At 48.2% G+C, this 21,492-nt stretch overlaps 1 protein-coding gene and 1 pseudogene across 9 annotated transcripts in view; both read right to left on the minus strand.

Annotated features, from left to right (window-relative positions):
• NFASC (neurofascin) overlaps window positions 1-21,492 on the minus strand; it is a 200,277-nt gene that overhangs the window by 80,360 nt on the left and 98,425 nt on the right. For all 9 annotated transcript variants that reach the window (XM_030935551.1, XM_030935548.1, XM_030935549.1 and 6 more), the window contains exon 3: window positions 3,486-3,666. In XM_030935551.1, the coding sequence (XP_030791411.1) occupies window positions 3,486-3,666 (181 nt within the window). The remainder of the gene's footprint in view (window positions 1-3,485; window positions 3,667-21,492) is intronic.
• LOC104667386 lies at window positions 342-1,174 on the minus strand (annotated as a pseudogene).

A 21,492-nucleotide genomic window follows, 5' to 3' on the forward strand; every position in this document is an offset into this window, starting at 1 on the left:
GAGGCCTGTGGCGCCCAGCCTCTCTAGAATAGAAGCAGTGCCTCTGGCCTCGAGACACAGATAATGTCCGCTGAAGGAGCAAACGAGTAGAAGGAACACCTGGCAGGGCGAGAACGTTAAGAAAGCCTGATCTTCCTTCAGCCCAGGGCTAGATGGAGAGCGGGCTCAGCTCAGCACACATAGGAGGTCTGTGGTGCTGGGCCCAGTGAGATGGAGAGACCCGCTGAGGACAGCCTCTTCCCAGGGCAGCCGGGGCCTCTCTGAAGGGCTTGCCTGCTGTCTTGCATTCAGCTTCTTTTTTCTGTTTGTTTGTTTTTGAGGAATAAACAGTCTTTATGGGCTCAGACCAGAAGCCCATGGGTCTTGAGGACCTCTGTGGACTTGTGATTTTCTTCTCCACGTTCCTTTGGGCCTGTTTCTGCTGCTGTTTCTTCTGGTAGTGGATCTTGGCCTTTTCTCTCTTCTTTTCCTCCAGGGTGGCTATCATTGCCTGGTACTTCCAGCCAACCTCATGAGACAGGTACCCCAGGCAGGCAGACTTTCTCGTGGGCTTCAGGTGCTCAGCCTTGAGGGCAGCAGGGACTACCATCCGCTTTTTCGTGTCAGGGGCAGTGGGATTCCATCAAACACCATGAGGTGGTCCAGGGTGGCCTGACCTCGCTTGGTCTTGTGGGGTAGTATGCCCCGTAGGGTCTGTCAGAAAAGGCAGCTGGGGCCGGGCACAGTGGCTCAAGCCTGTAATACCAGCACTTTGGGAGGCCGAGGCGGGCGGATCACAAGGTCAGGAGATCGAGACCATCCTGGCTAACACGGTGAAACCCCGTCTCTACTAAAAAATACAAAAAACTAGCCAGGCGAGGTGGCGGGCGCCTGTAGTCCCAGCTACTCGGGAGGCTGAGGCAGGAGAATGGCATGAACCCGGGAGGCGGAGCTTGCAGTGAGCTGAGATCTGGCCAGTGCACTCCAGCTTGGGTGACAGAGCGAGACTCCGTCTCAAAAAGAAAAAAAAATAAATAAATAAAAGGCAGCTGGGGGCCTGGGAATGGTGGGGGCCTTGGGAAGGGTTGGTGTTCATCCACTTGCAGAGGAAGGCCAGATACTTTAACTTGTTTCCATTGAAATTGCCAGAAATGACAATGCCCTTGCAGTGCATGACCACCGCCTTCCAGCCCAGCAGTACAGGAGGCCCAGGGGATGGCCTCAGCCATAGAGTGCCAGGATCTGCCCCCTCATCCCCTGTCATCTTCGGCGGTCAGCTTGGAAAGTGTTCAGTTTCTGCAGACTCTTTTTGGACATGTTGCCAGGGTCATTGGACCTGCAGCAACCAGGGAGGTGTCATGTGTGTGGGGCATGCTCCAGGCAGCCTGGGTCTCCTGCCCTGACACAGCTAGGGCACCTGGAATGGCATTGCAGAAGGACTTCCCTGTCCATCAGAGAGGTGCTGTGGTCCTATTGCGGCTCTGTCGCTTCCTTGTCTCTAACCCGCAGGCTAAGGATAACACCTATGTTGAGGGTTAGCTGCCAGAACCATGTGCAATGAGGCACATGCAGCACTTAGCTCTCTCCCTGGTGCATGACACCTGCGATTCCAGTGGTTTCTAAGGAGAAGGACTCAGAGGAGGCAGGTGGGGGTGGGACATATCCGGTCCCAAATTTGGGAGTCAAGAGACTCGGGTTCTGTTTTGATTCCACCACCCATTTGCTATGCGACTCTAAGCTAGTAAGGGCTTGAGTTTCCGGGAACACAACATGGGGTGGGGGTCATCCCAGGGACACTGGAATGGGGAGATGGTGGGGAGATCAGGACACTCTCAGCTCTACCCTACAGGTAGGGCTATGGAGAGCCTGACTCCTTGGGGTGTCTGCTGTGTCTCCATTTCCTTAGAGCTTTAGAATTCTTAAGACAGACACCAAAGCCATCTATTTATAGGCTCACTTTGCAGGGACCCCTCACCCACTGGCCCCAGGGATCAAAGCAGCAGCAGGTGAGTGAGTGAGGAGAAGCGGCAGAAGAGAAATGAGCCTTCACCACTTCCCTGATAACCCAATTTCCTCTGCACACCCTCCCACCAGGGACTTGGCCTTACCAGGCTCCTTATTACACTGTCTGCCTGGGACTGTTAATGAGAAACTCTCCTCGAGCCAGCCACACAGACAGTTACCATGGGAACAGGTCCTTTCACAACTCTGCTCTCCTCCCTCCCTGTGCACGTGCACATGTGTGTGGGCATGCATACACACGCTCACATACGTGCAAGTCCACATACCTGGGGGTATTGGGAGGGCAGCAGGGGCTTTGCCCATCTTACCTCTGGGTCTGACTTACAGTTACTACTGGTGCTCTATCATCCAAAGTGTCCCCTCCTCTGGGGCAGCTATTATTGGTGAAGTAGGGTGCCTGGAGGGCTGAGATACCTCCAACTGTTCTCCAAACTATGCTAACTCCAGGACCAGGGGTCTGGCTTTGGAAAGCTCAGGGAGGACTTCTTGGAGTTTGTGTTACTCTCCCGCCCCCCTCCCCAGACATCTGTTAACTGGAGAGAGCCCAAGCCAATGTTGGTGTCATGGGGGTCCCCTCTGTTCCTTGACATAAGAAACAGGGGTCAGAGATGGCGTGCTCACATTTTAGCCTGGGGAGGCTAAGACATTTTACCGGAAGTGTCAGAGTTGTGGTAAAGGTGGCACACACCTAACGGCAGGGCCGAGGAGCTTGGCTGCCAATAAATGGGCCATTGCTGAATGCAGCAACAGATATGGTTGGTGGAGACATGGCCGTTAGATTTGCATTTTAAGTCCCTTACTTTATGATTCTGATGGTCAAATAATGCCCCCTCCATGAGAAACAGAATGACAGCGATTTTACTTTTTATCTTTACTGCGGGAAAGTTGAAAACAATGAGAAGCAATCCATTCCTGGTTCTCCCATGTGGCACGATAATGGGGCTCTATTTTAATGTCTCATTTAGCCATATCTTTTGCAAAGATAATTCTGCTCCCAGCCCTTCCTAGGCCTGTGTCCTGCTGATTCCTCCAGCCAAGAGGGCCCGAAGGGTGTGGATTTGAATATATCAGACATTAGAAAGGCAAGTAAGAACTGTGCCACCATACTTGACCCTGGAAACTGCTTTTCTGGGCAAGTCAAGACCACAGAGGACCTGGAGAGGTGAGCAGAGGGAAAAACCCAAGCGGCACTCAGAATCCCAAACTCCGCCACCTCTGGTCCCACTCAGCTGGCTCCAGGCGCCCCAAGCATCAGCTCAGCTACAGCCCTGAGAAACTGGCTCTGCAACACACAGTCTCAAACTTTCAAACAGGAGCCCGTGTCAGTTCTTTGGAGAGAAACCCAGCTCTGAATCTCAGAATCCACTGCTTCCCCTCTCCTCAACCTTCTTTGAATGATCTGAACTTTCCTCTGACCATCCCTCCCCTCCCACCGCTCTGCCCAAAATCAGGAGAAAAAGAGAAGAAGATGGGGCAGGACTCACGATCCATAGGAATTTCGATGGCTCCACCAAGACTGAGGAGGCAGAGGAGGAAGGCTGCATGGACCCAGGGTGGCGGTGGCTGCCTGGCCATCCTCGGCACCCGGCCCCGCTCCCTGCTCCCCAGCACTCGGGGTCTTGTCACCTCAAGCTGCTTTAACTGGGCCTCCCGGACAGAGCTCAGCTGTGGAAAGAAACATAAGAGCAAGTGGGTTTTTCATGAACTTGCAGTTTGCTCTAGCAATCCTACAGGGCTTTGGAGGACCCAAGGGCCCCCTTGGTCACAGAGTAATGTTCTAGATAGAGCAGGGTTTCTTAACCTCAACACTATTGACATGTGGGACTGAAAAATTCTTGGCGTGGGAAACTGTCTTGGGTATTGTAAGATGTTTAGCAGCATCCCTGACCTCTATCCAGTAGAAACCAGTACAGCCCACCCCCTTCACCACAACCAATCAGAAATGTCTCCAGACATTGGCAATTGTTCCCTGGAGGGGAAACCCCCCAGCTGAAAACCACTGTTAGAGAAGGAAGGGCAACTCCGCAAACAACAGTCATGAAAACAAACACTGGCCTATTGGCCTGCAGGCCCAGCAACCAGAAGATGCCATGCACCGATCTGGTAAGAAATGCACCAGTCTCACAGCCTCTCTGAACCACATGTGCTGAGTGTGCCTGGGGCTGAGCATATTTGTGGTAGAGGCACAGAGATGAGATCGCACTGATGTCCTCTGATCCCAGGATGAAGGGGGCAGGGTGACATTGGCAGGCCCGGGGAATCATGGGTTAGATAGGTGAAGACATGGTTGCACAAAGGACTTTTTGTCATTTTTGCAGAAAAATGAATGATTTCTGCAAGTATTTTGTGCAGCTAAGGAACAGTGGTCCCTGATATTGTCCTTTTATAGATAATGGCAGTGGTAAGATGATGACCACGAAGAAGTGGGCTTCAGGTGGCTGGTAGAATAAACAACATTTAAGATGGTTCAGTGTTCATCCTCAAGCACAAGAAATCATTCCAGGGCTTACAGAGATGGTGTTAAAAATGGTTGTCCAAGGAACCTAGAATGGATCCTTAGAGACAAACCTTTCTTCTCCTCCTCTAGAAAGAGAAGAGCAAGAATGGCCTACAGCTGAGACTCAAATACAGTGCTTTAAGATTACCTGAGGTTCTGAAACATACACTTTAAAAAATTGGTCCAGTTTGCTATTCTACTGTGGTGCCAAGTCAAAGAGGAAGGCAGGAGGTGGCTTCTCCAGAATTCCTCCAGTTTTCCTAGATTCATAGCTACCTATCAGATGGACACATCATTCTCCTGCTCCTATTTCATTTGGCAGCAAATTGAAGCCCACTCTCAATTGTGCACATGCACCATCTCCCATCTACCCTGACTGAGGGTGCAGAAGACAAGAACAGCACTCCAGTGCTTGCTCTCTGGGAGGGCGAGAGATCCTGGGAAACAAGGCCATCCTTCTAGAGACCTGGAGCAGAAAGCAGGTCACTGATTCTTGCAATAGGACAAGGGACTTCCCCTGTGCCAGGATACGGGGCAAACTAAAGGATTCTTATTCACATTTTTGCAGTTTCTATCCTGGAAGCTGGGCCCAGCACCAACCCTCAACTGTGCATATTTCTGGACTCCATCCACTTGTTTCCTTTCCCACTGCCACACCTTGGTTTTGATCACCAACATTTCATGCCAGAGTTACTGCAACAGCTTCCTAAGTGGTCTCTCCACATCCACTTTCCCCCCCGTGGTTTGTTTTTTATTATTTTTTATTGACACATAATAATTGTACACAGTTATGGGAGGCAGTGTGATATGCCCCTCTGATTTACTCTTCACTCATAACCAAAGCTATTATTTCTAAAGGCAAACAGAAATGTGCTACTCCCCTAGTGTAACTCTCAATAGCTCACTGCTGCTTGGGAGTTAAAGGTAGTGTCCTTGACATGGTTCAGAGGTCCTGCATAATGTGTCCCCTCTGCTAGCTCACTGTTCATCCATCCCTTGCATCCTGTGTTCCAGCCAAGACTGCTCTTCTGCCAGCTCCCTCAGTACCTCATGCTTGGTCTTGCTTACTGACTTTTGCACCATGAAGCTGTCTAGAACACTCTGTGTCTGCCCTCTCTCGTTAGTATTTTCCAGGTATGACATATGTGTCCTTCATCTGTGCTCCTGCACACACCTTACTTCCCCCATTATGGCACATTTCACTTTGTATTCATTCCAAAAGCCACTTGTCTATCTCCCCTATGAAAATGAAAGCTTCTTTATAAGGGAAGGTACTCTGTCTTGTTTACTGTTCTATTCTTAGAATCGATCATAGTACCTAAAACATAGCAGATTTTCGAAACCGTGAGATGGATGGATATACGGATGAATGAAAAAATGAACGAATGATTAAATGGATGAAATAAGAAGCCATTTGGACCATCACGTGCTTTTAAAACCTCACGTTTCCCCCAGAAAACCACCAGGCGGCGCAGGAGAGCACATGCTGTGGACCTGGGTGGCATACTGTGAAGGCTACTCATTAGTGGAAGACAAAAATCCGTCTCAACACAGACGGTGCTTTCTGGAGAGGAAACCAACAACCTGAAGGAGGGTTAAGAGAGGAGAAAATCTCCCAAGGAGGGACCCTCTATCTAGAAGGCATCACAGGAGGTCTTTGGTTCATCTTCCCAACTCTCTAAGATGGTCCTTACACTGTCGTAGAAAGAATCCACTAATGCCTCTCCTTGGCTTATACATCTCCAAAGACCAGACTTAGATTAGGCAGCTGAACCCTTAGTGCTGAGGGAACCTGCACTAGGGGAAGGCGCAGCAGGGGCGGTGGGGATGGCGCCCGTCAGGGCTCCATAACCAGCATGTTTGGTTTAGGAGCTGCCAAGCAGTAGGAAGTGAAGGGAAAGAGAAGGATATTTTATTTTGGGAATCTTGATAGAACTAGGAAGCCAGAAGCTATTCATTAAAACAGATACACATTGGCAAGAAAAAAAGCCCAATTGTATGGGACATTTTGAATTTACTATTTAACAACAGAGTGGAAAAAGAATCTCAAGATAACCACATTTAGCTGTGTAGCAATTCTCTCCCCCTTTCCTCTCTGGAACCTAGTTTTTCCAACAAAATCTTACAAGAGGAAAAGAATGTAAAGAACACGAGTTTCATACAGTCCCCTTTCTTTTCAGATGAAGAAACAAAATCTCAGAGAAGGGAAGTGACTGGTTTGAGTTTACCCAGCTGGTTAGTGGCAAAGCTAGAAAAAGAACCCAGGTTTCTTGACTCCTAGTCCAGGGATTTTCCATCCATTTTTCTCTTTTTATGTACAGGAAAAGTACCAGAGTAAGGCTGCTATTTAAAAAAGAAATGTATAGTTTGGCAGTTCCTCAAAAAGTTAGACATAAAATTACCATATGACTCTGCAATTCTACTCCTAAGGTATATGAGCAAAAGGATTAAAAACAGGCATCAAACAAGTACATGTACACGAATGTTCACAGCAGCATCATGCACAACAGCCAAAGGGTGGACACAGCCCAGATGTCCTCTAAGGGATGAATGGATAAACAAACTCCAGTACATACATACCCTGGAATATGACTCAGCCATAGGAAGGAATTCAATACTGACATGCTCCAACTGGATGAATCCTGAAAACACGGTCCGTGAAAGAACCATGCACAAAAAGTCACAGGGAATGATCCCATAGATATGACATCTCTAGGTCTTATCTATAGAATAGATACATACATAGAGACAAAACATGGATTGTCTCTGGTGACCAGGGGCAGAGGGGAAGGGAGAAGGAGGGTAACTGGTTAATGGGTATGAGGTTTCCTTTTGAGATGCAAATGTTTTGGAACTAGACAGAGTTGTGGTTGCACACATTGTGAATGGACCAAATGCTACTGAATTGTGCACTTTATTTAATTTATTTATTTTGGAGACAGAGTCTCACTCTGTTGCCCAGGCTGGAGTGCAGTGGCGCCATCTCGGCTCACTGCAACCTCCACCTCCCGGGTTCAAGTGATTCTCATGCCTTAGCCTCCCAAGTAGCTGGGATTACAGGCACGTGCCACCACACCCAGCTAAATTTTGTATTTTTGGTAGAGACAGAGTTTCACCATGTTGCCCAGGCTGGTCTTGAACTCCTGACCTCAGGTGATCCATCCAGCTCGGCCTCCCAAAGTGCTGGGATTACAGGTGTAAGACACCGTGCCCAGTTCTGAGCTGCACACTTTAAAATGGTTTATGTTATGTTTCACCTCAATAAAAAAGAAAAGTATAATATTGGTCTCCATTATGTGCTCATAAAGATGGGACAGAGGATGAAGAGGACAGGTTATTTGATGTGAGCATATAAGGGCCCTCAGCTCCCCAGGCTGGGCTCACTCAGCATGGAAGATAGGCACATGGTTTGCAACCCTTCCCATCCATTCTGAGGAAATTTCCATCCAAGTCAAAGGAAGGAGTGAATCCACCATCTTTCTGAGTATGAGAGTTCTAGTACTGAGCTCAAAGAACCCAATGCAGAGTGATGGCAGAGATCCCCTGCCTGAAGGTACCCCCACATCAGCAAGGCTTACAGTTCCCCTGTCCTGATGACCAGGAAGAAAGGTGAAAGGGACAGGCTTGCTAGCCTACAGCAGTCAAGTCCACATTTCCTGTTCAACCTTAGTCATTGCACAGACTTGCCCTATGGCCCAGTCATGCCACCTCTCAGGTTCCTCTCCCAGGCCCTCCAACCATACCAGAGGTGACTGCTTAGGTGCAGAGAAGTGCAATATCCAGATGCAGGGGTGGTTGGTTTTAGTGAGATCACCCTGCGGAGGACCAGGAAACTCCCACATCCTAGGAGGGAAAGTAAAGGAGAGGGGGTAGGTTGAGCCTGAAGAAGAGGGGCCACAGTGATTGTATTCACATGCTGGGAGAGAGTGTAGAATTTTTCTGTCTAGTTCCACAGGGGCAAAGCTAGGACCAAATAGGAGGATGTTTCAGAGAGAGAGGTGCTTCCTTGAGTCACAGGAAGAATTGTCTGATAAATGCAGCCGTGCCACAATACCATTAGTGAAAATTAAACATACTCTAAATATGATATGTTTGAAGGATCCTTTTATATATAATAACACAAGAGGCAGGTTGTAAGGATATAAAATACATGACAGGAGGGCTCATTGCGGGGGGCAGGGGGAGAGTGCAGAAAAGAACAAAAATAAATACAACAAAGAAATAAATCCTTTGTGGATGGATGGTATACTAAGTACTGGAGAACATGATTAATTCAGCTCTTGCATATCTGAGGTCTCCCAATCCCCCTACACACACACACACACACACACGCACACACACAAACACACATTCATCCATACAGGAAGAAAACAGAATAGAGCTACCTGAAGGTGAAATGTTCTCCCATGTTAAGTACTGTTTCATAAAAACTCCATGGCATTGGTCAGGCGTGTTACTGACAACATTCCCACACAGGAGGAAGGCTGGATGCTTTTCAGAACCATCTGGACACTCTTCAAACATGCAGATTCCCGGGCCCTCAGTCTTCTAGGCAGGGGCCAAATCAGGTTGTAGATTATTTTTTAATGCCCTTAGAACCTGTTAGTTATCTCACACAGGGATGGTCCACACACATGGGCAACCTGCTGAACACAAGGCCTTTAAATTTGCAAGGCTTGTGAGAGATTCAGATTCAAAATGTCCAAGATGGGGGACACATGTGAGTTTGCTAATGATCCGCCTGGTGGAAGACCCCTGGACATGGTGGTATCTTGTCGAGTTCGAGAGCATTGACTGTGTGGTTAGACCGCCTGGTTTGAGGCCACTTCCCGCTCAAAAGTGCGGGGCGGCGGGGAGGGGGCGGTGCTTGGGCAAGCACTGAGCTTGGAAGCTTTGTATTTATCATCTGAAAAATGGGGATAACAATGGCACCGATCCTAGAGGGCTGCTGTGAGGATTTATCACACAATTCCTATGTAAAGCGCTTGGCAAAGCATGGGGCACAGAGCAAACGCTTAACAAATGTCAGCTGCTGCCCCGAGTAGGTTTGAGATCATAGGGATGAGGGAAGCGTTCTGTCCACCTCCACGACACGGCCACTGTGAGTAGTAAGTGGCTGCAATAATGATGCATCCACGGTCACAGCCCGCTTTGCTGTTTTTCCTTTTCTTCCTGGCCCTGGTTTCTTTCCCCATATTGGGGGCGCCTGGTGTTGATTCCACAAGCTGTCCCTGGCAGACGGATGAGATGCCCGTGGCTCCCATGAGCTGTCGCCGTCGGGAGCTCCTCACATTCCCGCAGCCACATTCTGGGCAGGCTGTCCTGGTGGTCACAACACATCTGAAGTGACAGGGATGAGAGAACACTGGCAGCATCGAGACATGGCTCAGCTGGCAGCTCTTCATCTCCTGGAGCGGAAGCCATCTCAGTGTTGGGCTGCAGTCGGCAGGGATTCATTCACACAGCCGACCAGGTGGCAGGCATTATTCTAAAGAACACACACGTGGACAGGAGACAAAGCCCCTCTGCTCTCATGGAGCTTCCATCCCAGTGGGGAAGATGGTAAATAAATGTTGAACAAAAAATCCAGTAGCAATAAGTGCAACAGAGAAAACACAACTGACCTGCACACGGATGTTTAGCAGCTTTGTTGATAATTTTGCCAAAATCCAGACAGAAGCAACCAGGACGTCCTCCCATCAGTGGATGGAGAAACAGAGGTACATCCAATGGAACATTACTCAGTGCCCAAAAGAAGTGAGCTACCAAGCCGTGGAAGGACATGGAGGAAAGGCACACTACTAAGTGAAGGAAGCCAGTCTGAAAAGGCTGCACACTGTGAGGTTACAACCGCATGACATTCCGGAAAAGGCAAAACTATAGAGATAGTAGAAAGATCTGTGATTGCTGGGGGTGCGGGTTGGGGTATGAATAGAGCACAGAGGAGGATGTTTAGGGCAGTGAAACTTCTCTGTATGATGCCTTAATGGTGGATACTTGTCATTATGTAATACATTTGTCCAAACCCATAGAACTCCAAGAGTGAATTCTAACATAAACTGTGGCCTGTGGGTGATAATGATGTGTCCATGGAGGTTCACCGACTGTAACGAACATGTTAGCATGGTGAGAAATGTTGATAATGGAGGGCACTGTGCACGTGTGAAGATGGGGTGCATGGGAACTCTCTGTACCTTGAACCTGAAACTGCTCTAGAAGTATTTTTTTAAAAGAAAAAAACCACAGTAGTGATTGATGTGATGTGATAAAGTGAAACGAGTGGTCAAGGAAGACCTCACTGTGAGAAGCTGACATCTGACCAAGACCTGAATGGTACAAAGGCACTAATTTTGCAAAGACAGGTCGGAAAATCATCCCAGGCAGGAAGAGCTGCTTGTGCAAAGGCCCTGTGGCAGGAATCACATTGCCCCATGCAAGAAACTGAGAGAAGCCGGTATGGCTGGAGCTTGGAGGGCACAAGGAGAAGAATGAACAAGTGACGATCAGAGAGATAGAGTCCAAGACCTGCTCATGGAGAGCTCTGAAGGCCAAAGGAAGGAGCTTAAAGCATATTCTAAGCATGACAGGAAGTGGCGGTGGGGTTTGAAGCCAGAGTGACATGGTGAGATTTGCTTGTAAATACCACTCTGGCTGCCACATGGAGGGCAGAGTGTCGATGGGCCAGGGTGGAAGCGGGGAGGCCAGGTAGGAGGCTCCACAGCCTCTGAGTGAGGCCAGCCCTTAGTCTGCACTCCAGACACCCCACACTCTTTCAACAAGACCCCCACCCTGTGCAGCCAGCCTCATGGCCACCTCTGGGGTAAAACATAAAATACCCAGAGGGGTGAGGACAGAGCTAAAGATTTCTTAAGAGTCTGTTAGTGCTGGGCACAGTGGCTCACACCTGTAATCTCAGCATTTTGGGAGGCCAAGGTGGATAGATCACTTGAGGTCAGGAGTTTGAGACCAGCCTGGCCAACATGGTGAAATCCCGTCTCTACAAAAATATAAAATATTAGCCAGGTGTGAGGGTACACGCCTGTAATCCCAGCTACTTGGAGACTGAGGCAGGAGAATCACTCGAATCTGGGAGGTGGAGGTTTCAGTGAGCCGAGATTGTGCCACTGCACTCCAGCCCGGGTGACCGAGTGAGACTCCATTAAAAAAAAAAAAAAAAAAAGAATCTGTTAGTGCTGGGTTTTCACATTGGGTCTGGTGGGTTTTCTGAAAGTGACTCAGGGGTCTTCTTCAAGGAGGGTTAGGTGGAAGGAGAATAGGTGGGACTCAGGACCCCCTTCCCACTCTCCCCAGAGTTGCCACTGTTTTTATACTGGGGTTTCATATAAGGTTTTATTTGAAGAAAAGACTGCTGAGTGAAGGAAGAACAACAGTAAAGGCAGATTGGGAAAGGAGAGTGACTGGCATAAAGATAGTGTGGGAGGAAAGAACTGGAAACCCTGTGCAGCAGCGTAATGTTCCATATTCAAAAACCCTGTGCCCAGTGGCCGTGACGCATGGGGGCAATGGCAAGGCATGGGCATGAGGAGGAACACGCCAGGCTAAGGCTGCAGGGCTGGCTTTGGAAAATCCCCCAGGTGTCCCATGCTAGCCTTTGCATTTGTGTTGAGGCCTGGGGTGCCCAGTCTCATCTTCCCCTATCCCATTTTGGATCACTCCTACTTATCCCCCATGCAGACTGAATAGATCAGACACTGGCCAGACTCTAGATGACAGTACAGTCCCGACTCACAAGCTCTGCAGCACCCAGCCCAGGACAGTCAGGCTTGCTCAGTCCTGTCCGCTCCCCTATTTCTTGCTGCCACTTTCAACTCAGAACTGACCAGAGAGCCAAATACATTCCCAAATCAATCACATCAGATGCCCACTTCTAGTTAGCCCATCGTTTCCCAGACACATTTGGAGCCTTCCTTTCACTCATGACAAAGCTTTCCCACTCCCCTGCCTGCCTCTGAGTCTCTGTCAAATGCAGATGATGGTGGCTGACTCCCTTGCTGTAGCAAGCTCTGAATAAATAGCTTCCGCTTGTTCTCATGTGGGTGGTCTTTGTTTATTTCCACACTGTCTTTACGTCAATCACTCTTCTTTCCTAGTCTGCCTTTACTGCTTTCTTTATTTCTCCTAATTCTTTGCCATCTTCCAGGCTCAGGTCAGGTGCTACCTCCTCTGGGAAGTCTCCCTTGGTTTCCCAGCACCATCCCTTCCCACCAAGGCTGGATTAGGTCCTCGTCCTATGTGCTCTTAGAGCATTCTGGAATATGATCACTATAATGAGTGCCAGATTTCAGTGTCAATTAATTGTTTCCCCAACTGCATCATGAATTCCTTGAGGCTAAGACAGTGTCTTGTTCAACCTGCACGACGTCCAGCACACAGAGAACCCTAATACACATTTACTGGCCGCCTAGCCAGCACCCATACTATCCTCCTCCCATCCACAGTGCCCACATTTTTCTTTGGAGAATTCATGTCTACCCCTTTCTCAGAGCAATCCTACACCAATTCCAGGGCTAGGCCCTGATTAGTTTAAGCCAATTACTAGCCTGTCACCACAACAGCTGGTTTAGGAATGGGCATCTCTTCCAGCAAGCAGCAGTGTGATTCATGAAGACTTCTGCTGAGACCTCTGAGAAAGAGGAGTTTCCCCTCTTCTGAAAAAGACCCTGTGGTTATCTTCAGTAAGAGGAGAGGCTGGAGCTGTTAGGGGTGGGAATGGGGGTCTCCATGTGGAATCTGAGGATAACCCAGAAAGCAGAGAGAAGACATAGGAAGACTTAATCCTTCATGTCCTTGTTTGAGTTACTGATTGAGTATTTTCTGAAACAAACCTTACTGTGGGTTTTTAATTACATATACATTTACATTAACAATTCTCTTTAATTTGTAAGCCAATTAGAGTTGAATTTTCTATCACTTGCAACTGGCAGTGCTTTCAGAATCAGAAATGCCCCTAGAATGCTGGTTGATGCCTACCTTGCTGCCACTTTCTGTATAAAAAAAGCGTCCTTCCTCCTGCCCACCTCTACCTGGATCCAGCCCCAGCTTCCGCATGGATCTGCCCTTGACCATAAAATGTTGCCCTCTCCAGAACTTCCACACTCTCCTCAACTGGTTCTCTGACTCAGCAGAGAAACCTCTTTAAGTTTCTCCCATCTTTTATTTTTTTTTTTTTGAAACAGTCTCACTCTGTCGCCCAGGGTGGAGTGCAATAGCGTGATCTCAGCTCATTGCAACCTCCACCTCCTGGTTTCAAGTGATTCTCCTGCCTCAGCCTCCCAAGTAGCTGGGATTACAGGCACCTGCCACCACGCCCAGCTAACTTTTATATTTTTAGTAGAGACAAGGTTTTACCATGTTGGCCAGGCAGGCCTTGAACTCCTGACCTCAAGTGATCCACCCACATCAGTCTCCCAAAGTGCCAGGATTACAGGCATGAGCCACCATGCCCAGCCTCTCTTATAACAAAAAGATCCTTCTCTGTATCCCACAGCCTCCCTATATATGCATATTTGAATTTTTTCTCCATCTCTTCTCTTCTGAAAGCTTTTTCTTTTTTGGCTTCTTCCTTTCCCATTCACTCCTCATGCTCCTCTAACTCTCTTCTCCTGACCTCCCATGAGCTGAGTCTAGTGTTCTCAGTCTTTATTTTGCCAAACCTCCTGGAGGTATCAAAAATTGTTAACCACTCCATCTATCCTAACATTCTTTCCTCCTTGGCCTCTAAGACATCACTTTGAGGCCCCGTCTTGGGTCTGGCATTTATAGCCTCCATGGTGGCACTGATAACATGGCTGGATTCTCTTCTTCTGCCTAAAATTCAGTGTCTCCATTGGGCTCATGTGCCCCCATCTCCAGTCCCCATCTTTGCTGGTGGTACCCACCCAAGTCATCCAAGCCAGACACCTGGGAATTGCCTTTAAAACCCACCCCTTTTCACAGCCCACACCCAGGCATCAAGGCCCTCAGACTGCCTACTTCCCAATGCTGCTCATTCCATCTCCCCCACACTCTTCCCATCTCACCTTTCGCATACATGTCTCACACACTGTGGCAATAACCTCCTAGTTGGTCTCCTCCATCCAATCCATTCTCCATATTGTGATTACAGTGACTTTTCTAAACCCCTGATCTGATCATGTCAGTGCTCCTCCGAAAACCCTTCCATATCATCCCATTAATCTATAAGATCAGACCCATGCTTCTGAGCACAGCACTCAAGGTTTTTGGAGATCAGGCTCCTGCAGGTCTGTCCAACCGCCCCCCCCCCTCCCACCACCAACCCCAAATGCTTTTTAACTGCACGCTGTAGCACACCATCTGTGCCTCCATACCTTACACATGTGATCCCCTGTGCCTGGAAGGATCTTTCCTCCTTGCATGTGATCAGTTCCTACTCAGTCTTCAAGACTCTGCTCAGATATCTGCTGAGTGAAGAATCCTGCGCTCCCGCTCTGACAGTCGACCACAAACCTGCCTCTCTGGGGCACGTGGCACACTGCAGTAAAACTATGTTGAAACTAAAAGTGGGAAACATCTGTAAACATCCAGATAGTGACTATCTTAGGCTTTGTGAGGCACGCGGTTTCTGTCACGACTACTGAACTTTACCTTCGCAGTGTGAAAGCAGCCACCGACAGTGAGTGAACAGGCGTGTCTCTGTTCCAATAAAACTGTACTGACAAAAACAGGCAGATACTGGTCTGGACTTGGCCCAGAGGCTGTAGTTTGCTAACTTCTGACTTAATTTTTCTCCCCAATTCATGAAATTATTCTTTTTTTTTTTAAATGCCTTTCGCAAACACTGTCAATCTTTGTGAAATTCTTGAGGCTGACATCGTGTCCTGTTCATTCTTGTGTGCCCAGTGGCCAGCATAGTCCCTGGCAAGGAATATTTATGGAATGGAAGATCCAAGTAAAGGTTTCAATCCTGCCACTTATCTTTTACATTTTACTTGTTTTCCAAGCCTTTAAAAAATCTCAAAAATGGAAATAAATATTACTGCATTACTGACTTTTTCAGATGGTTGTTATAAGAACTAAGTGAAATACTGCACAGGAACATAAAGCTGTTTTTACTTTTTCTTATTGCATTCCTTCATGACAAACTCAAGTGACATCACTAAAAGCAAGACCTTTATGTTTTCTCTGAATATAGGGTAAACGTGACCCAAGGGAGGCCTATATTCTGCCTGTCAGGGGCTGCTCTGGGGCTTAGCTGCAGGCCACACTCTGCCTTATAGTATCCCCTTATTCTGGGAGTGAAGCCCAGAGTGAGGTTGCTCAGCCCATGTCTCCTCTCCCACTTCACTTCACTTGCCTTCTTCCAGATTCCTCAGGTGGCCTTGGTCAGAGTGAGAGAGAAAAGGGGATATCATGATAGAAGAATGGTTTAATGTTCTCCAAAGCCTGTTGAAGACTGTTTTTGTGTTAGAATAGGATCAGATGACTGACTGGTAGTAGATACAAGAAGAAGGATGGCATCAAGGTTTCTGGTTGGGAAACTGGACTAGGATGACTCTAATAATTGACACCAAGAATACAGAAGGGAGAGTAAGTCTGGTAGTCACCGGGGTAAAGGGAGATCACAAGCATGGAACAGAATATATTCAGTTTGAAACGTCTAAGAGCCATGAATGAAACAGTTCTTCAGGTATTCCAAGGTTGTGCCCATGAATTACTGCCTAGGGATACACCAATAGATTGCTGCTACCAAGGCTGCATGCCAGCAATTAGTTCTTAAAATAAACTAATCAAATGACTAGAATAGTACTACAAGAACCAACTGAGAGACACATTCACACATCACTGCCACAGGAAATTGTGGGGGAACAAAGAGATAATAAAAGCCCAACAGAGCCAATGCAAAACTCAGCCATTCTGCATTGGATTAAAAAAATGCAGCAGGGCTTATTATTACAGCTGCCTGGAAACAACTTGTTCAGGACTGAGAGAGAGGAGCTGAAATAGGAGGAAATAGAAGTATACAGAATTAAGGAGTATGCATGAACTCTTTTCAGATCTCTCCTGGAAGGATCTTTCCTTCTTGCATGTGATCAGTTCCTACTCAGTCTCAAGACTCTGCTCAGACACCTGCCGAGTGAAGAATCCTGTGCTCCTGCTGTGCCACTCGACCACAAATCTGCCTCTCTGGGGCATGTGGCACATTGCAGTAAAACTATGTTTAAACTAAAGGTGGGAAACATCTGTAAACGTCCATTCCCCACACTCCGCCATCCACCCCATCCCCCTGACCCATGTGAACTTAGCCAAGGCAGGGAGAGGCAGGCTAGGCCTGCTGAGTGCTATCAATGGTTAAACACACAGCCCCTCACTCCTCTTTAAAAAAAAGATCTTATTTTTTTTAAAGAATCTGAAAAGAGTTCAGATTTATCCCTCATTGGGTTAGAGGGTTCCATGTGGACAGGCAGCAGCTCCTTTTAATTGGAACTCATGATCATATGTATTTGTCAAGAAATTTGTTCCTAATACAAAGTAATAATGTTTGCAGAGCAGCTCAGGTTATTAACACTAGAATAACTACATTCTCACTCATATTCTGTTTTTTTTTTTTTTTCTTCTTCTTGAAGAATAAAGAACCAGTGTGTGTCCTGCCTGGGCCTAGTTAGTCTCTATCACATTTGTCTTGGCAGAAAAAGTCATCCAGGAATCTGAGGGATAAAATCTGCCTTCTCAGAGCAGCCCTCAAGCCCCTGTATGACCCAGCTCCTGACCCCCGTGTGGCTTCTTCTCTCCCAGCATCTGCCCTCCTATATCCCCACACCAGCCTCCAGGCCTTGGACCACCCTGTATAGGCCATGTGCTTTCTGCACCTCCTGCCATCTCTGCTCACAATTTGCTGATGCCAGAAATGCTATTCTCTTCCTTCTCCACAGTGAAAATTCCCTTTCTCCAAGGCCCTAAGTGGGCCACCCCTCCATAACAGGGCCCATGCCTTCCTACTGAAAGTAAGTGGCAATTTCTCTTGTGCTTCCTAGCATGCCCCATGCTCTGTTCCAGTGGTCATTTCCTCCTGCCTCATGGGATGAGTTTCTTATTCCCAAATCCATCTCCTGCATCGGACTTTGAGGTTAAGCTCAGAGTCCATGTCTTGTCTCCCCTGAGACAGTACAATAAATACTCATGGGATGAGTGAACAGCCATCCTATCAGATGCTTCCTATTACTGGGAGATATTTCAATAGCTCATCAATGAATCAGTATAAATCCTTGGTTGCCATAACACTGGATAGATCTGTTGTACAGTATAAGCTTGAGTAATAACAGCAGCAGCAATAACCTAACAATAACATCTAACCAGCATCCTGTCCCTGCAGCAGAGCCTGCCCCGGCTCAGCAGACATGCTCATCTTTCTTTGTCAAATCTTCCCCTGCTGACTCTCAGAGCTTTCTGTCTGACCTGTCAGGGCCACACTCAGTGTCACCGTATTTGCTCCACTCCACGACTCTCAGAATTGAGGGATTCAGACACCCCAGGCAGCAGCCTCAGAATTGCCAACACCTCCATTCTCAGTCTCTTCCTTTCTTTTTCATCCTGAGCTCTGGCTTAGCTGCACTGGGTTCTGAAATCTGCCTTCAGCCCAGGGATCGGCCGGGCATGACTGAGGGCCACCGTCCCCTGCTTCCCCTCCTGCCCTCTGATCCCCGTGGCCATCTCCCTTCCATCTCTCCCATCCTAAGGAAGGAACGATGCAACAGATGGAGACCCAGCCGTGCTCCATTCCTTCCAGCTCACAGGCATCTGAAGGCCAGGGCTGTGAGTCTCCTAGGAAACTCAAACTGTCCCCTATTGATGCCTAGCCTAAGGAGACAGAACTCCAAGCAAGCGGAGAAAGAGGGATCTCTGGAAGAAAATAAGATTAGAAGGGGAAGAGGCAAGGAGGGACTCCACAGCTCCCACTCCCCAGAGCACCTGCCACAAAATGATATATCACCACATCTCCTTTATCCCAGACGAAATGATCCCATGTCTCAGCATCTCCTAAGAAAGTCAGTCTGCCCACACAATCCTCCTGCCTCCCCTTTTGGAAGAGGCAGTAACTATACCAAACTTTCCAGGGCAGGACTTGGCAGCAGAGGAAAGCACTCACCAGCCTGTTTCAGGACCTCGGCCTCCCCCACACTCAGAGAGAGAAACCCAGTTCCTGGCCGGTGTGGGGTCAACCAGTAGTCGTCTTCTAGAATTTTCACTTAGCCCAGGAAACCTTGTATATGGGATTTGACTCCCCGCTTTCCCCTCCTCCCTCCTCAGGGTTGGAGTGGGGTGGACTCCATCTGCTTGGTGGCTGTGTTTCACGCTTGGCTCCCTTTCACTGTCAGGGGGAGAGATCTGGGAGGAGTGAGGGGCTGTGTGTTTAACCATTGATAGCACTCAGCAGGCCTAGCCTGCCTCTCCCTGCCTTGGCTAAGTTCACATGGGTCAGGAGGAAGGGGTGGAGGGCGGGGTGCGGGGAATGGTATCAGGTGGTCCTAATTCCCTCCTAGGGAGGGGGTGGAGGGGGACACCTGGTTTTAGGATTAGGGATTTGGCTGAAAAACAGCTGTTTCCTGCTCAACACTGGGAACTAATCTATAGGTTGAAACCTAAACCTCTTGGCTATTACTAAGCTGGGGAAGAGGGAAGTGTTGGGAAAGAAGAAAGGGACTTTTCCCTCCAGGTGACCACCATGAAGATCTAGTGAGTACCTCGGATTCACACCAGGCTCTCTAGGGGCAAAAGCTCTTTATGAGGCACCGTGTTATTCGTAAGCCACCAGCAGGACCAGAGCCCCACAAGAAGCCTGAATCCACCAATAAAATGCAGCCATTTCTAGGGTGGGAGGTGCCTGCATCTCACTGCCACACCACAACTAGCTGGGTTATCAAGCCATACAGCTTGGACACAGAGACGTCTGTGTTCTTTGTTGTAACTCCATTGTGTGGGACTGCCACAAATCTTTTAACCATCCACTTGTTATGGACCTTTAAGTTGTTTTTCTTTATTTCCTCCCCCATTACAACAACGCTACAACTCACGTCCTTGTATTTATATCCCTAAATATGGAGAAAGTGTGGTTGCTGCTTCATGCTGTCTCTTTGACCCAAGGCCAACTAACTGGAGCTTGGCACATTGCAGCCTGGCACAGCAAGGAAGCCCAAGGTGCATAGGTGTCCCTGGTCCACAGCCCAGCTTTGTCGTTGACACCCACACCACACAGACTGGCAGTCACTGGGTACACTGGGGAGGACAATCACCAATGCTACAATCCAGACAGCTTTCTACGGTCTTTGGGGCTGTGGGATTTTTCCTCATTACTGCTTACTCATTCATGCTCTGAGGGGCAGGACTAGGAAACATGCATGACATGGAAAAGGTGCTCAAATGTAGTCAGTATACCCTCCCAATTAGCTGATCCAACACCCTGTGAAGGGCTGGCTTAAATAAGATGTGTGGATTATCTGTGAGTGGATGTATTCAGGCCCTACTCCCTGGTCCTGCTAGTCACTGACAGCCTGACCAGTCTCCTGCCATATAAAGATTAGCAGGTAAAACAGGATCTAAAGAAAACAAAAGTTAAGGTGTTACCGCTAGGGTGTATTGCCTGCCTCCACCTGCTGAAAAGCGAGACGCGAACTCCCTCCTCTGAGGAGGAATTCTGACTCCACCACCACGGAGAAGAGCCCCCACCTCTCTACAATTCAAGAAGCCAGCTTCTCACTTGCCTTGGCTCCCTGTCTGCTCCCCTCAGGGAGGAAGTTTTCACGGCAATTAGACACACATCCTTCTTCACAGCTGGAGGGAGAGGCTTGTGAAGTTCCCCAACCCCCTCCCGGCTCCAAGTGGGTGGAGAAGGCGTGGGGTATCAAGGCGTCAGGCAGCAGCTGTCTCCAGGGGCTCTGTCATTAAAGAAGAGTGGTCAGAGGGAGGGGGATGGTGAGGTGGGGCATGATAATCTTGTGTGACAGGTCCCTAAGGGCGGGGACCCAAGATTTGGAAAGGATAAGGAGGAGGGACCCAGGTGGGAGGGAGTAAGCAGCTGAAGGTAGAAGTCCAGAAAGGGGCCTTGGAATTAGCATTAGAAGGTCTAGGGCTCTTCAAAAGGTCAAACACAGAGCTACCGTATGACCCAGTAATTCCGTCAGATGAATAAGCAAAATGCAGTATATCCATACAGAGGAATATCACTCAGCCGTAAAAAGAAATGAAGCACTGATGTGGCGAACTCTCAAAACATCTTGCTAAGGAGAAGAAGCCAGACACAAAGACTGCATATTGTATGATTCCATTTATAGGAAATGTCCAGAATAGGCAAATCTCTAGAAAACAGACTAGTGGTTGCCTAGGGCTGGGGGTGGAGGTGGGGAGAGGAGTGACTGACAATGGCATAGATTCTTGTGGGGGCCTGGGAGTGGTGATAAAAATGTCCTAAAATCCATTGTGATGATGGTTGCCCAAGTCTATGGGCACTAGAAATCACTGAATTGTATCTATCTATCTATCTATCTATCTATCAATCAATCGATCTATTTATTTATTTATTTTTGAGATAGAGTCTCCCTCTGTCGTCCAGGCCAGAGTACAGTGGTGCCATCTCCGCTCACTGTAACCCTGCCTCCAGGGCTCAAGTGATTCTCCTGCCTCAGCCTCCCGAGTAGCTGGAAATACAGGCACCCGCTGCCATGCCCAGCTAATTTTTGTATTTTTAGTAGAGATAGGGTTTCACCATGTTGACCAGGCTGGTCTCGAACTCCTGACCTCAAGTGATCCACCCGTCTCAGCTTCCCAAAGTGCTGGGATTACAGGTGTGAGCCACTGTGCCCAGCCTGAATTCTTTAATTTATATAGTAAATATTATAACATGAATTGTCTCTCAATAAAGCTGTCATTTAAAAATAGTAATAAGGCAAGGCACTGTGGCTCAAGCCTGTAATAATCCCAGCACTTTAGGAGGTGGAGGTGGGTGAATTGCTTGAGTCTAG

This window comes from Rhinopithecus roxellana, chromosome 8 (genome assembly GCF_007565055.1).
Source record: "Rhinopithecus roxellana isolate Shanxi Qingling chromosome 8, ASM756505v1, whole genome shotgun sequence".
In the NCBI taxonomy this organism is placed as follows: Eukaryota; Metazoa; Chordata; class Mammalia; order Primates; family Cercopithecidae; genus Rhinopithecus; species Rhinopithecus roxellana.